The 13,910-nt window shown below is 32.7% G+C and overlaps 1 protein-coding gene across 1 annotated transcript; it reads right to left on the minus strand.

The window, feature by feature from the left end:
- Positions 1–1,117: 1,117 nt before the first annotated feature.
- Positions 1,118–9,886, minus strand: LOC148299910 (cytochrome P450 6j1-like). The gene is made up of 9 exons (XM_088275497.1): positions 9,702–9,886; positions 7,559–7,723; positions 6,747–6,883; positions 5,672–5,802; positions 4,338–4,572; positions 2,283–2,504; positions 2,073–2,191; positions 1,857–1,983; positions 1,118–1,299 (listed from the first exon to the last, which is right to left on the minus strand). Exons 1-9 carry the CDS (start codon positions 9,884–9,886, stop codon positions 1,118–1,120), a joined length of 1,503 nt encoding a protein of 500 aa, XP_088131623.1.
- Positions 9,887–13,910: the final 4,024 nt, after the last annotated feature.

The following is a 13,910-nucleotide window of genomic DNA, read 5'->3' on the forward strand; positions in this document are numbered from 1 at the left end:
GTTAAGTCTGGGGTGGGAAATTAGAGTCGCCATTTTATTAAGCCTTCTTCTTGGTCTTCGTGACCTGGAGCTTGGCCAAGATGCTGGACAGGGATAATACAAGTAATTAAAAATACTTATGCGTGGAAGTGAAGCAAAGATTTGACAAAATAATGATGAAAGTAGACTGAATACAGCCGGAATGCGACCACTTCTGCAACAAAACGATGTATGATGTTTGACAGATCAGCTTCGATCAGGTTCACACCGCACGAATCCAGTACAGTGCCCGATTAACCATCTTGATGTATAATGGGGGGTTAAAGAAGAAGTTTTTTTATCGAATATAATTCTTTCATTTAACGTAAGGAAAAGTACTCGAAATTTGTCAATTTTTCGTTTGTCCAGATTAAACCCCTATGTCATAACCACACATCCCAACAAAATCAAGCATAATAGTCGAGTTGAAGATTCGAATGCATTAAATTTGTACAAGCAATTCACAGTTTTTTTAAATTTTTATTATGGTCACATCCTTGTTCATAAATACAGGATTTCCTCCACTTTGGTTATATATTATTCCAATATATCGTATATTAAGGCAATTTATCAATGATTTTCTCAACATATATAAATAATTTTTTATTGAATATGAAATAAGCCAATAATTACAACTCTTACATTGACTAGTTAAAGTGAACATTTTATACAATGTGTAATATTCACCATTTATTCATGATTGGCCACCATATTACTCAAATTTCGGAATGACGCTTCATGTGACGAAACGATTCACATTTTCTTAAAATCCATTGTGATACATGTTTCGATAAATACAGTGTTGAAAATTAATGCTGAACGCATCGAAAACGTGCCTCAATGGATTTTAAGAAATAGTAGTATTTACCAAGTAAAATTCTAATTTTAAAAAATATTTTAGTTATTATTCTTATTATTAAAATTTCGTATAATTTGATTAGTTGTCAAGACCGACGCCGAATGGATTTGCGCCGCCTCATACCGAAGCGAAAATCAGAAAGCCTAAACACAAACTGTCCACACAATGTATTGGGATACGTAAGGCATATTTCTTGGTAATAGTGGATGCGACATTGAATTTTTAACTGAATATTTGTTTTCAATTCCAATTATTATCAACGTCAAGATGAACGTCCAAAAGTACATCTGGTAAGGGGGTAGAACCAAATCTTCGAGGACTATTCTTTAGTTTCAATGGTGTTTTGTTATTCAACGTAAGGGTGTGATTTCTTAAACACCCTATCAGGGATAGTTTTAGTACTAACAAAGCGAACCGCATACCTGAAATGAAAAACGACGTTTAGAACATATTCGTTGTTTTATAATATTATTTATTTTATATCGCACTTGTGGAATAAAGACCATAAAAGTTTTGACTAAACAAGCATTTAAAAAAGAAATAAAACTTTTTACTGCCTCACTACATTAATATGGGGAAAATTGAAAGATGGGAGGAGGAAAATGTGAATCAGCATCACATGGAAAGGCTAAAAAATGCAGATGTGTCGTATTCAAATCTTAAATATTTTGCTTCGGACAGAGAGCAGTAAAAACTCCTACATAGAAAACCGTTTACTTCTTAAACATAATATAGAGGTGGTACACACTATTAGACAAGCACCCATGTTCACACTAATAGCAAGGAAAATGACCTGATCAAGGTAAATTTTTGATCACACCACCCCAAAAGCACCAACTTAAAGCATGCAAGCAAGACCAGAAAAGAGTGAAAATAAACTTATTTTACAAAAAGTAAAAATACATTTTGATTCTCTATCATGCAATTTTAAGCAAAAGAAAAATAATTATCAAACTTTTTTTCTCAAATGTGAACGTACCCAAACATTGGCGAGGTCCATTTCCAAATGGTAAATATGGTGTTTCAGTTTCTTTTTTTATATCATCGAATCTTTCCGGAATAATTTTATCAGGTTCTTCGTAGTATTTACTGTCGTTTTGTAATCCCTGTGGACGAAGAAGGCGAAATTACATATCCAATCAATCAATCCATTTATTTATTAAATAGTTATTAAGTTCTTCCAGAAAATACGTACCAACATAGGAATCATAAGTTTGGTTCCTTTTTGGATAACAACATTAGATCCGGGAATTGTGTAATCCATCGAACAGACTCGGTCTATAAATGGGAAAGGAGGGTGTTTCCTCAGGCATTCTAGAAATTGAAAACGACAAATAACAATGAATATCATCATTTTTTATGTCACATTCATAACAAAATATTACTGATATTCAGTTATATTTACCATCTATAAATTTTGTGATGAAAGTCATCTCATTTAGGGCTTCAAAGGTAAGATTTCCGTCACATTTGGCATAAGCATTTTTGATCTCATATTTTAATTTTATTTGTAAATCCATGTTTTTGGCAGCTTCAAAGAGGCAGAAAGTTATTCCACTTCCAGCGGTTTCAAATCCAGCCGTGTAAAACATAAACACTTGTCCAATTAATACCTCGTCATTGGGAACTAAACAAAACAAAGGTAACATTTTGAGTGTGTCCAAATACTTGTTCACAAAATCTGGATTATCTCCAATTACAGGAGTTATTTTCATATTATTTTTGACATCTCATCAAAGATGAAGAAGAATATGGAAGTCTGGGCAGAATTTGAGAATTTGAATAGTGTGGTTGTCAATAATGGGTAGAATTGGTGAATGTTACACGTGTGTAAATTGATCACTTAAACCAGCCTATGACGGTCGTCAGCCCCGTAAATGCCCAGACTTCCATATTCTTCTTCATCTTTGATGAGATGTCAAAAATAATATAAAACAAAGGTATATTAGCGCTGTGCATAAGTGTAAGTTCTCGCGTTTCCTGATGATAGCATTGGTTAGAGTGTTATATTGATTATTTCGACGGCCCCTACGTAAAATACTCTATCTGCAAATCTGTTACTTTAAAGGAGAGAATTAAGAAGATTTTTTCAACATATTTTTTTTATTAACTAACGGTTTTATCTGAAAATCTAAACTAGTATTATACATTAAAAACACGATAAAATAATGTATTAAATCGTTTTAAAACTTTATGCTTTGTCAAAATTAAGTAGTTAGCGTTTTAGGAGTTCAGTTCATTTCGAAAATTCGATGTGGATATCGACTTATACTCCTGAAAATTAGGCGTATTTTTTTTTGTTTGTTCATATTTGTAGATTTACGGTCAGTTGATAACATAAAATGTGGTTAGAGAACTTTACGTAGGGCACGTCGATTTCTTTAGGAGTGACTCAAGAATTAGTTCTTGGACCGACCTTATTTATTTATCGAACCTATTGCGTACGATTCAATATGCTGACATACTCTTTTCCCCACTGCTCTAGGCTTGCAGAGAATATAATATTTCAAGTCTTATGTACCTTGAATTACGTAAGTGAACTGTGGTATAAGTTCACATAGAGAAGTGCAAGAAATATAAACACAAATACAGGGCCCCAATGAAGTAATGCTGAAACTGTAGCGCGAGTGGTATATTTGCTTCAGCAAACATATACTATTCTGGGATAGGTTAACAAGGCATAGATTGGTAGACTCCCAAAAGAGGCAGACGAAGAACTCCAACCTCATCATAAACCTACTTGTGGAGCATAGATGGGCTGGACAAGTCGCTCACTCCTTTCAAGAACGTCATAAATCAAAAATCGTTAATTTTTAGTTGTGCATGTTTTCGGAATGCCCAGAAAATGTACTATATCCCAGCAAAAGAGGCATATTTTTGACTTAATATTTACCCGATACAGGGCAGAAAGTGTTGTTTTTGCATTTTGAAGAAAAGATATTATTTAATAATTTTTTTAAATACACTAAATATTTTTTGAATGTACAAAAAACCTTCAGGTTTTGCCTAAAAAGATCTGTAGCATATGAAAAAGTTTAATAAGTGGCTTGATATTTATTTTTAACACATTGTATTATATTTTGAAACTTTAAAAACGTTCTCCTGAAAAATCAAGTTTTTTGATTTATGACGTTCTTGAAAGGAGTGGGCGAAGTGGCAGCACTCGAGCGCCATGTTGCGATTGCCAATGAAACAGTCTTCTCACATCATCTCACCAGAATCACTTATTATTTTATATTATGTTATTTGCAATATTTCTCTCTTTTATATAATAATATACCATTTAGTTTTAAACCAAATATGGCTGACCACTTTAATTATGATTTTTCACCATTCCCGACCTTCACATTATTTACGATTACAATCGAATTTTCAAATGTCCTCATCTCTGAAAACAGTCGCTTGTAAATTCGCGGTTGAATAATCTGCGAAGATTTAGAAAATTTAGAATTTTCCTTACCAATAACTTCACCGTCATTCCCTTCCCAGGATCCCTTGTTCCTTAAATCCAAGAGAGAGTCCAAATAGTCTCCCGGCCTTTCGTTTGACCCCTTCTCAACGGCTTCCGTCACCTGTTTCGTGACGTACTTGTACACACTCTCCGGGAAGAGAGAAATATTGAGGGCATTCATTGCTTCGGGTGCCAAGAAGAGCATGTTGCTCCGTAATCCCTGGTTTATTGACTCTTCGAAAAGCTGAAAATATTTTTTAAATATATTCAAATTCTCAATATTATCTCAAAGTCTGGGTATTCACAGGGCTTACGACATGTCATAAGTTGGTTTAATTGTTCACTTTATACACGTGTAACATTCACCATTCTACCCATTATTGAGAACCACACTACTCAAAATTTCAAACATTCAAAGCTGATGAAACAACAACGTTCACGACAACGCTCTAGCCTATTCAGGTTTTAAAAAATTAAATATTGTAAAAAATAACTCCTGATTGGAGATAATCCAGATTTGTAAACAAGTATTTGGACACACTCAAAATGTAGTAAATTAATTAACTGGTCAAATTACAAGCTTAAATATTTTTTTAAAAAAAACGTAGATGTCTCTCACGAAGTCTATCGAATTCAAGAACTGTGTTATCTAGAAGTAAGTACCTAGAAGTTCCAAGAATTTGTATAGTATGATTGTCAATTGTGGGTAGAATTGGTGAATGTTACACGTGTGTAAAGTGATGCTTACACTTAAACCAGCCTATGACGGCCGTAAGTCCTGTCAATGCCCAGACTCCATATTTCTCTTCATCTTTGTTGAGATGTCAAATATTAATGTAAAAAATAATATTAATATTGTTAAACAATATTTTACTTTATGACAGAGGTTCCCAACCCCGTGCCCACGGGCACCATAGCGCCCGTGGAATTGAAATTGGTATGCGCCCGCCACTATTCGACAGGGACAGAGTTTTTTCCTAGACCTTTATGAAAAATGTTAATTATTTTTATTTATTTCTTAGTTTTAATTTTTTGAGTGCCTAGGTTTATAAAATACGTTTGTAGGTTTGCGATATTGTATGTATGAGTGGATCCAAGCTGACTTGTCGCAACTTGTCTAGCTGCGAGCCAGACTGTCGATCAAAAATAGGTGATGCCCGCCAACCTACCGATATTTTATAATGTGCTCTAGAGTACAAAAAGGTTGGAAACCCCTGCTTTATGACGTCAGCCTATGTATTAATTGAACAGCCCTCGTATAGTGTTAAAGCATTATCAGTTTATTTGAATGTCTGATATATCTGCCGGTTTTGAAAATAATTTGAATATCTGTTATTACTCACTCGGTTTCCCAATTTCCGCATGGGATCTGTCATAGGCTCCGCAATGGCCCTCCCATCCATCCTGAACACTGCGTCAGATATCATATCCGACGCGATACAACTGGACAATTCTTTTATTTCAATCGTATTTTCTGAAAACCGTGAAACATATCATTACAATTTCAACTGAAAATTAAATTTTTCATTTGAAAATTAAATCAATCAATCTGAAAGTCATGGAGCATCAGAAATTCAACAAATGAGAACATATGAGCCACTTCAGTGTGAATACAGTCCCTAATGTGCACCCAGTAGACGCGAGAACCTCAATACCATCTTGACTTCTGATTGCCGTCGAAATGCGAAGAAGAGAAACAAGAGATTTAGATAAAGAAAGAAAAAGGAGAGTGAATGCCGGGAACAAAGTAAATGGTGTACTAAAATCAGTTAGAGTAAATAAAAACTTATAAACAAAATCTAAACTGTCAGTACAAAACCTGTACTGTCCTGGTTGCAACTCTAATCTATGGCGTGCAAAAGAAGGATGAAAGTAGACTGAATGCAGTCGAAATTCGATCTCTCCGACGACTTTTCGGAAAAACGATGTTTGATGTTCGAACGGTGATAGAAGGAAACAATGCAAGGCTGAAATAGGCATTATCGATAAAATTAAGAAAGATCTGTTGAGACAATATGGGCATGTAAATCCAATGAGTAAAGAAAGAACGGTAAAACAAATTTAAAAGACGGATGTACTTGGAAATACAAGCGGAAGAGACCGAGGAAATTGGGCACGATCAAGTATTTCAAATAGCTGATGGTGGTAAGGTCAGCAGTTGGAATAATCGTCAGGCATGTATGATGAAATGTATAATGGTGGAAAAGGCGAAGATAGTTTGTAAAGACAGATTGGTGTGACATTCTATTCTTTCTGCCTACCCCTGCGAAGAAGCGGCATGATAATGAGTTAGAGTATTGAAAGAAAATATTCGCCATAATTTCTTCATCCACGTGAAGTATTGTTTTTTTTTTTAGAGTAAAAACAAAATTAGAGTAAGTTTTGCATGGTAATTTTATTCGAAATGATGTTTCATACCTTTGCCAACTTTATTTTCCAGTTTTTGAACCACGCCCAACATAGCGTCGAACACATTTTTTTGCTTTTTTGACGTAAATATCGGAGAAAGTTTCGCTCTCGTGTTTTTCCACTCTTTTCCGTGAATAGAAAACAAACTATAAAAATAATAAGACTGCATTATGATCAATGTAATCATTTTTAATTTAAGTTTTACTTGGTAAATACCACCATTTCATAAAATCTATTGTGACACGTGTTTCGATCCATTCCGCATCATTTTCAAACACAGTACATGGTGCGGAATGCATCGAAATACGCATTTCAACAGATTTTAAGAAGTTGTGGTATTTACTAAGTAAGTTTTAAATTTAAAATGGATAGATATTATCACAAAGTGACTGCCGAATCAATTAATGAAATCAATGGCTTTTTCCATATATTTATATACAATATCATCTCGGCTGTCCAAATTTAAAACACAGTAAGGGACATTTTTTTGTAGTAGTTTTTTTTTGCATTTATGGACTAAGTAGACTCTATTTAGTCCAAAAATGCAAAAAAAAACCTACTACAAAAAAATGTCCCTTACTGTGTTTTAAATTTGGACAGCCGATCTGTGGGGAGAATAAATCCGGTGTCATTTGTAAAAACGTATAGAGTACAAATGTATGAGTTTTCTTAAAATTAAGACTCTTTAAACAACATTCTCTTATTCTCTTATTTTCTCATTCAAGATTCAGCATTCTCTTATTTTTTAATGGTAAATTATTTAGGGGAATCACAGATGAATTCAAATTTATAAACATTTTCTTTATATATATTTGTGTTACCTTTTTGCTCCCAAGGGATCTGTCTTTTTGGATATGTTAACTATTCTGTTATTAAAATAGTTAAAATCTTGCTTCAAAATTCTGCTAACCAAATTGAAATCCCTCACGACCAAGCAGGGTTTATCAGCCAAAAATATCCCTACATACGGTTCACCCTCGTGATCTCTACAAAATGAAAATAAATTAAATTTACATGACGATTTACTGTATCACGATTACATTGATTTCTTCTTCTTCGTGGGTTCTCTTTTTAAAAAGAAAAATATTTGTGTTTGAATTATTCTCACAAATATTTCAATTTCATAATATTTCTGTGAGCCTAAGGGGTTCATTATTAGAATAGTATGATGATTATCTTATATTATGGTCTATCCATTTGGTTCGCTTATGTGTTTCTTTATTTAGTAAGCATCTAGACTCCCCAGCCCTGCTTAATACCTCGTTTTTCCCTATTTCTTCTGACCGATGAATCCCCAACATGCCCGATAGTCCACGTTTCCCTTCCATACAACTGTATGCTCCGGACTAAAGTTTTGATTAAGTTTTTTTCTTATTTTCAAACTTATATAGTTAGATTTTAAAAGTATAGATTTCTTATTCATTTATTAATTCGACACAGTATTTTTTTAAATAAGTATTTCGACCAGGGTTCGAAGTAACATTGCTCTTTACACTTGTATTAATTTTGGTAAGTGTAATAAATATAGAGCAAAACTGATAATGCAGGCAGGAATTATATATGTATATTCAATTAAATCTGTAATTATCTTCAAGGTTCTATTAGCATATTAGTATATATTATCAGTACACGGCAGTGTTTCCCAATTAGTGGCACGCGTATCCCCAGAGGTACCTACTACATACTAGTACGGGTATCGGTAGTACGAGTAGTACAGGTAGTACGAGTACGGGTATCACTGACGTTTACGGGGAAACACTGATGTTTATTTGGACTTCCTGGTAATAGAACCCCAGATATGGAATTTTGCACGAAAGCCAATCGTACCAACCACTTCTCTACGAGTGCGGAAGATACTGTTTTGTATACTGCGTTTTATAAAACTTTTTTAATTAATACATACTCTGATTTGTTTATGGTATGTACATGAATAATATTGACCTGTGAGATTATATTTATAAACATTGTTTGAGTATCCATCAGTATGACGTTAGATGACATTGATAAGATTTTCAATGGCGCAATAATATTAATTATAAAATAGATGTGGTAAATAGAGCATTGTTATTGACATCGTAAGGTGTTTTTTTGTTTTACGCAATCCTACAGATATATTATGAAACTTATTGGCACATAAAAATGTACATTTTTTTTTAAATAAAACAAAAACTTTGTTTTTAACCACTTTAATTAGGTACTGTTTTTCCAACCTGTTTCGGGAAATACTTTGTCTTTTTCGGGTATTGATAGACACGTTATCCATATCCACAGCGTTTTCCATAACATGTAAACGGTTGGAAAAATAGTACCAAAGAGTTAAGTTATTAAAAACAAATATTGTGTTTAAACTTTGTAAAATATAAACCATTTTAAAATGTTTTTAAAAATATAAATAACATTTTGTAACAAAGTTAGAAAAAATACACGAAATCATTTTTCCTCATTTTTTTAAATTGCTACACTGTTACTAACATATGTAGTGTTTTCATGACTAAAAAAATACAATACTTCATTTGAGTAGTCCACTTGCAATCCACGTTTTGTTTAAAAATCAAGTATTTTAGCCAATGGCGCCAATCGATAGAAAATTAAAAATATGAACGTCCATATTTAACATAATCTGACAAAATTCGTTAAGTTAGATATAAATTGGTGTAGAAAAATCAATCCTGTTTCAAAACTCCCTATGCCAATCGACAGTTCACTTTCTAAAATCTCTAAAAAAAAACGCAAATCGGTAGAAGGTTAAATATTCTACCGATATCCGCCACTGGCTAAAAAGCTTGATTTTTGGCATAACGTGGTTTGCAACTGGAATACTCATATATATTTTTTTGAATTACAACATTCTCTCATTTAAATGTTACTGTTTATATACGAAATCAGTAGCGCCAACTATACGGTGTCAACAACATTCTTTTTTACCCTATTTATGTAGGTAGGTACTTAAATAAAAATACTTACTCGTATATTTTCCTCAAATAATCCCCGATGGAATATTTCAACGTTAATAACGGTCCCAGGTTTCCAATAAACGGAGTTGGCGTCAGGTACTTTATTCCACGATCTTTCCAATGATTAAAATGTCTCGTGACATACAAGTAGGCAGTGAAAAAGCACGACAAACTCAATATTATAAAAACGAACATTTTGAAATACAACGGTAGGGTTTTAGAGCATACGTATTTACTGTTACTGTTATTGAAAAGGAATGATCAAGATAGACTAAAGAATAAGGAAGAAACTCGATAAATATAAACCTATTTAAATATAAAATCATGTCATTCTTTATATTGCATGTGAGTTTAACAAAATACGTAGTTGATTGATACGGTTACCATAAATCTGAGAGTTGTGCGGAAACGGTCACTTCTGTATAAAAGTTGGATTCAATTCCAATACCGGAAGTAACTAACAAGCTTAAACTGCTGAAAGCATAGATTTTGGAAACCTTTTAATATAAAATAGTATTACTAAAGAAATTGTCCTTATCATATAAGTTAGTACGGTTTTATTATTAATCAAACAATATTGAGCGCCAAAATCTTCAATACATTAGTATTGAAGTCCTTTATGACTTTATGTTAGTTTATATTGATTTCCAGCTTAAGTTTTTGACATTAAATTATCAAATATATAGAAGCCAGAAACACTTGATATGGTACCAAATTTGTGCACTTATTGACTTGATTACATTTCTTCTCCGAACCCTTATCCGCACCCAAAGGTACAGAGGGCATTGCATCGTATTGAGTCAGTGTTCTCTTGATTGCTACTTACACGAAGGCAAGATGATGACTCTTGCACTTCATGGACTAATCCAGGGTAATATTAAATAAATATTACAGTGAAAAATCACAAATATTTAATTTCACCCCCCCCCCCCTCACTGTTACACAACGGAGGCGGACTTTTGCTAGATTTAAGTGATCAAATCCAAAAACGAAATTAACTAACAACTTTTTTTAAAGAAGACGTTATTAGACTCTTTTTTTGTTATATAATTAATGTATGAAAACGGTGTCATAATTTTTTTTTAAATAACCTTATATTTCTGTTAAAAAAGCTATGGAAAAATTCAAAATTCAAGTAATTACTAATTTCATTACATTTAATTACATGTCATATTTTATTATGTTTTTTATTATTATTTATTTACACTATATATTTATTGTATTCAAATCCTAGATTTAACTCGTGGGAGCGAAATATATAGACGTCTTAACATGAAACACCTTTTTAGAATAAGCGAATATAAAATCTGGTCATTCGCATGCCTTATGACCTGACGTTGACCGTCTTAAGTGATCACTTTACACACATTTTAACTGTATCCATTTTTTAAAAAAAGTCGTTGATATTTGACCCTTACAAAGTTTATAAAGTTTATACACTTTGTAAGGGTCAATTATCAACAATATTCAGTACTTTTTTTACAAAATGTTCACAGTTACAATCTCCTATGGTAGAGATTTTTATTTTGTTATGTGTGCACTCAATGTAAACGTCAAATAGGTTATAGAAATAAACTACACTCCATCCAATATTAAAATAAATATTAATATCGCACCCGTAGTCATAACGCTTGGTCACCCTGATAAACAGGAAACTTAAGAAGGTAAATAACAATATGTAATCAATGTAATCGTCGTTCTCTAGACAAACTATTGTATCTGCATTTTGCACAAACATTACATGAGGGCACTTTTATGTTTATATACAACAACAAAATCCCATATACGCATAGCCTATGCGTGAAATTTTGGTTGGTTGGAAGATATTGTTTTTTAGCAATAAGCCCGCCAATGTACTTATTTCTTTTCTGTACATGAAGTTTAAATAAATAAATAAATGAATATAAAATATATCGAAAATACAATTATCATACGAAGATGATCGTAATAATTTTTTTCATAATATTTTGAGTGTGTCCAAATACTTGTTCAAAATTAATTCGGGTTACTAAAAAAAATTGTCAAAGTATAAACTGCATCAAAAAAACAATGAAAATGAGGTTTTCAGGCGTTTCCCAGTATGTGAAATAATCCATCCAAATAAATGGTTCTCTGCAAAATAAAACCTTTAACAAACCAACCATTAATGGCTGCTATGAACTCGAACATGAGAGCGTCATGAGATTTATGATATATGTATGAGTTCCAAAATATTGAGTAACGTGGTTGTCAATCACAAGTAGAATAGTTAATGTTACACGTGTGTAAAGTGATCACTTAACCAGCCTATGACAGGTCGTAAACCGTGTAAATGCCCAGACTTCGATATTCTTCTTCATGTTTGTTGAGATGTCACAAATGTTATACATTTAAACCAGAAAAAAATGTTAATTTTTACTGAAATACAAAATAATAAACAAACTGTTAAATAGTGTAAGGTATGATACTTAAAAGCTTAGAAAATCTACATAAACAAACCATCTTAACTGAAATCACTCGTCAATGTCAGTAAATAGTAATAAACCTCCTCATGTAAAAACACACCATCTCCGATGCCTTTCAAGAAATGCCTGAAACATTACTAACTATCCTTGGGACCCTAACTGTCCATCATATCGTTCTTCATTAAATTCCTCTACCTCACCCCTCTCAACTCATTACCTGTTTCTACTTCCTTTACCTTTCTTAATTTCATCAATTTACAGTTACAGTAATATAAAATATTGTAATTATTTGTTCATTCATACTGCGATATATTTTTTACGTTTATACATATGAATAGGGTCTTTTTTAGAGGTATTCAAATAAAATTTCCTGCAATAAATTTATGGTGGCACCCGCCGTGTGGCATTTTGCGTGTTGCGCCACCTTGTTGAAACCACAGCTCTGTCACATCAATGCCATTCAAATGAGGTACGAAGAAGTCAGTAATTGTGGTTCTGTAGCGCTCTCCATTGACCATTGCATTCTGGTTGGCGTCGTCTCTAAAAAAATATGGGCCAATGATTCCACCTGCCCATAAAGCACACCAAATGGTGACTTTTAATGGATGTAAGGGCGTCTCGACAAAGGCTTCTATACAAGCACTATCTGCCCTCTCATTTTGACCCGTATCACTAGTCTATTTTAGGTTGGTTGGAATTACGTCTCAGCAATTAGCCCGCCAATTGAAATATATTATTTTACTATATTTTGAGTGTGTCTAAATACTTGTTCACAAAATCTGGATTATCTCTAATCATAGGAGTTATTTTCATATTATTTTTTGACATCTCATCAAAGATGAAGAAGAACATGGAAGTCTGGGCATTTACACTAAAATAATAAAAATGAGAATGATATTTTCTGGCGTTTCTCATGTATGTGATTATAATCCAGGGTTCGGATCTCACATAGGTACTAATAAAAGAGTTTCTGCTCAATAAAAAAGCTTCTTTTCATCTCACCAATAGATGTCTCTAGTGAAGTTCGGATGATTTAAGAACAACGTTTCGAAATTGGTTCATGAATATAGAACTTCCAAGAATTTGAGTAGTGTGGTTTTCAATAATGGGTGAACGTTGCACGTGTGTAAAGTGATGACTTAAACCTGCCTATGACGGTCGTCAGCCCAGATCTCCAGGTTCTTCATCTTTGATGAGATGTCAAAAAATAATACGAAATATATTTTGTACAAGAAGTTTAAATAAGTAAATAAAATCAAGAAATGAGATCAATATAATTATGTACGATAATATGATAATAGATATTATTATATCTCTAATAGTATTTAGACATTGAAAACATTATATGACAATAAAAATCATTTGCATATTGCACGTAAGCAGATAATGCAAGTCATTTAATTTATTTAATGTCATTAATGTATAATATTAACATTATAGTAAACATGTCTAACAGAAACATTTATTACAAGGACATGGAAATTAACTCTATTACCTTGCATCATTTATGAGTGGCATCTTAAGAAGTAAGAGGTAAAAACTGAGAATATTATTTGTTTTATAAATTTAATGATAATTGATACCTACCTACTTACAAGTAATGAACAGATCCAGCATTAGAGATATAACTATATTGTACATTCTTCTTCTGGTGTCATTATCAATAGTTAACAAAAATAGAAATAGTTAGCAATCCCATATATTGTGGAATTGCTTTTGCAATATAGATGCATTTTCGAAAACTACATCTCAAGATCTACAAGATATCACTACAA

The sequence above is a fragment of the Brachycentrus maculatus genome, unplaced genomic scaffold, assembly GCF_059751285.1.
Source record: "Brachycentrus maculatus isolate JH-2025_06_01 unplaced genomic scaffold, ASM5975128v1 h1tg000885l, whole genome shotgun sequence".
Lineage (NCBI taxonomy): Eukaryota > Metazoa > Arthropoda > Insecta > Trichoptera > Brachycentridae > Brachycentrus > Brachycentrus maculatus.

Excerpts from the sequence above, each read along its gene's own strand:
- LOC148299910 (XM_088275497.1), bottom strand. The coding sequence starts at position 9,886 with ATGTTCGTTTTTATAATATTGAGTTTGTCGTGCTTTTTCACTGCCTAC. Across the intron at positions 2,192-2,282 it reads CATCACAAAATTTATAGATG|AATGCCTGAGGAAACACCCT; the intron begins GTAAATATAACT and ends TTCAATTTCTAG. Across the intron at positions 1,300-1,856 it reads TGGACCTCGCCAATGTTTGG|GTATGCGGTTCGCTTTGTTA; the intron begins GTACGTTCACAT and ends TTTTCATTTCAG.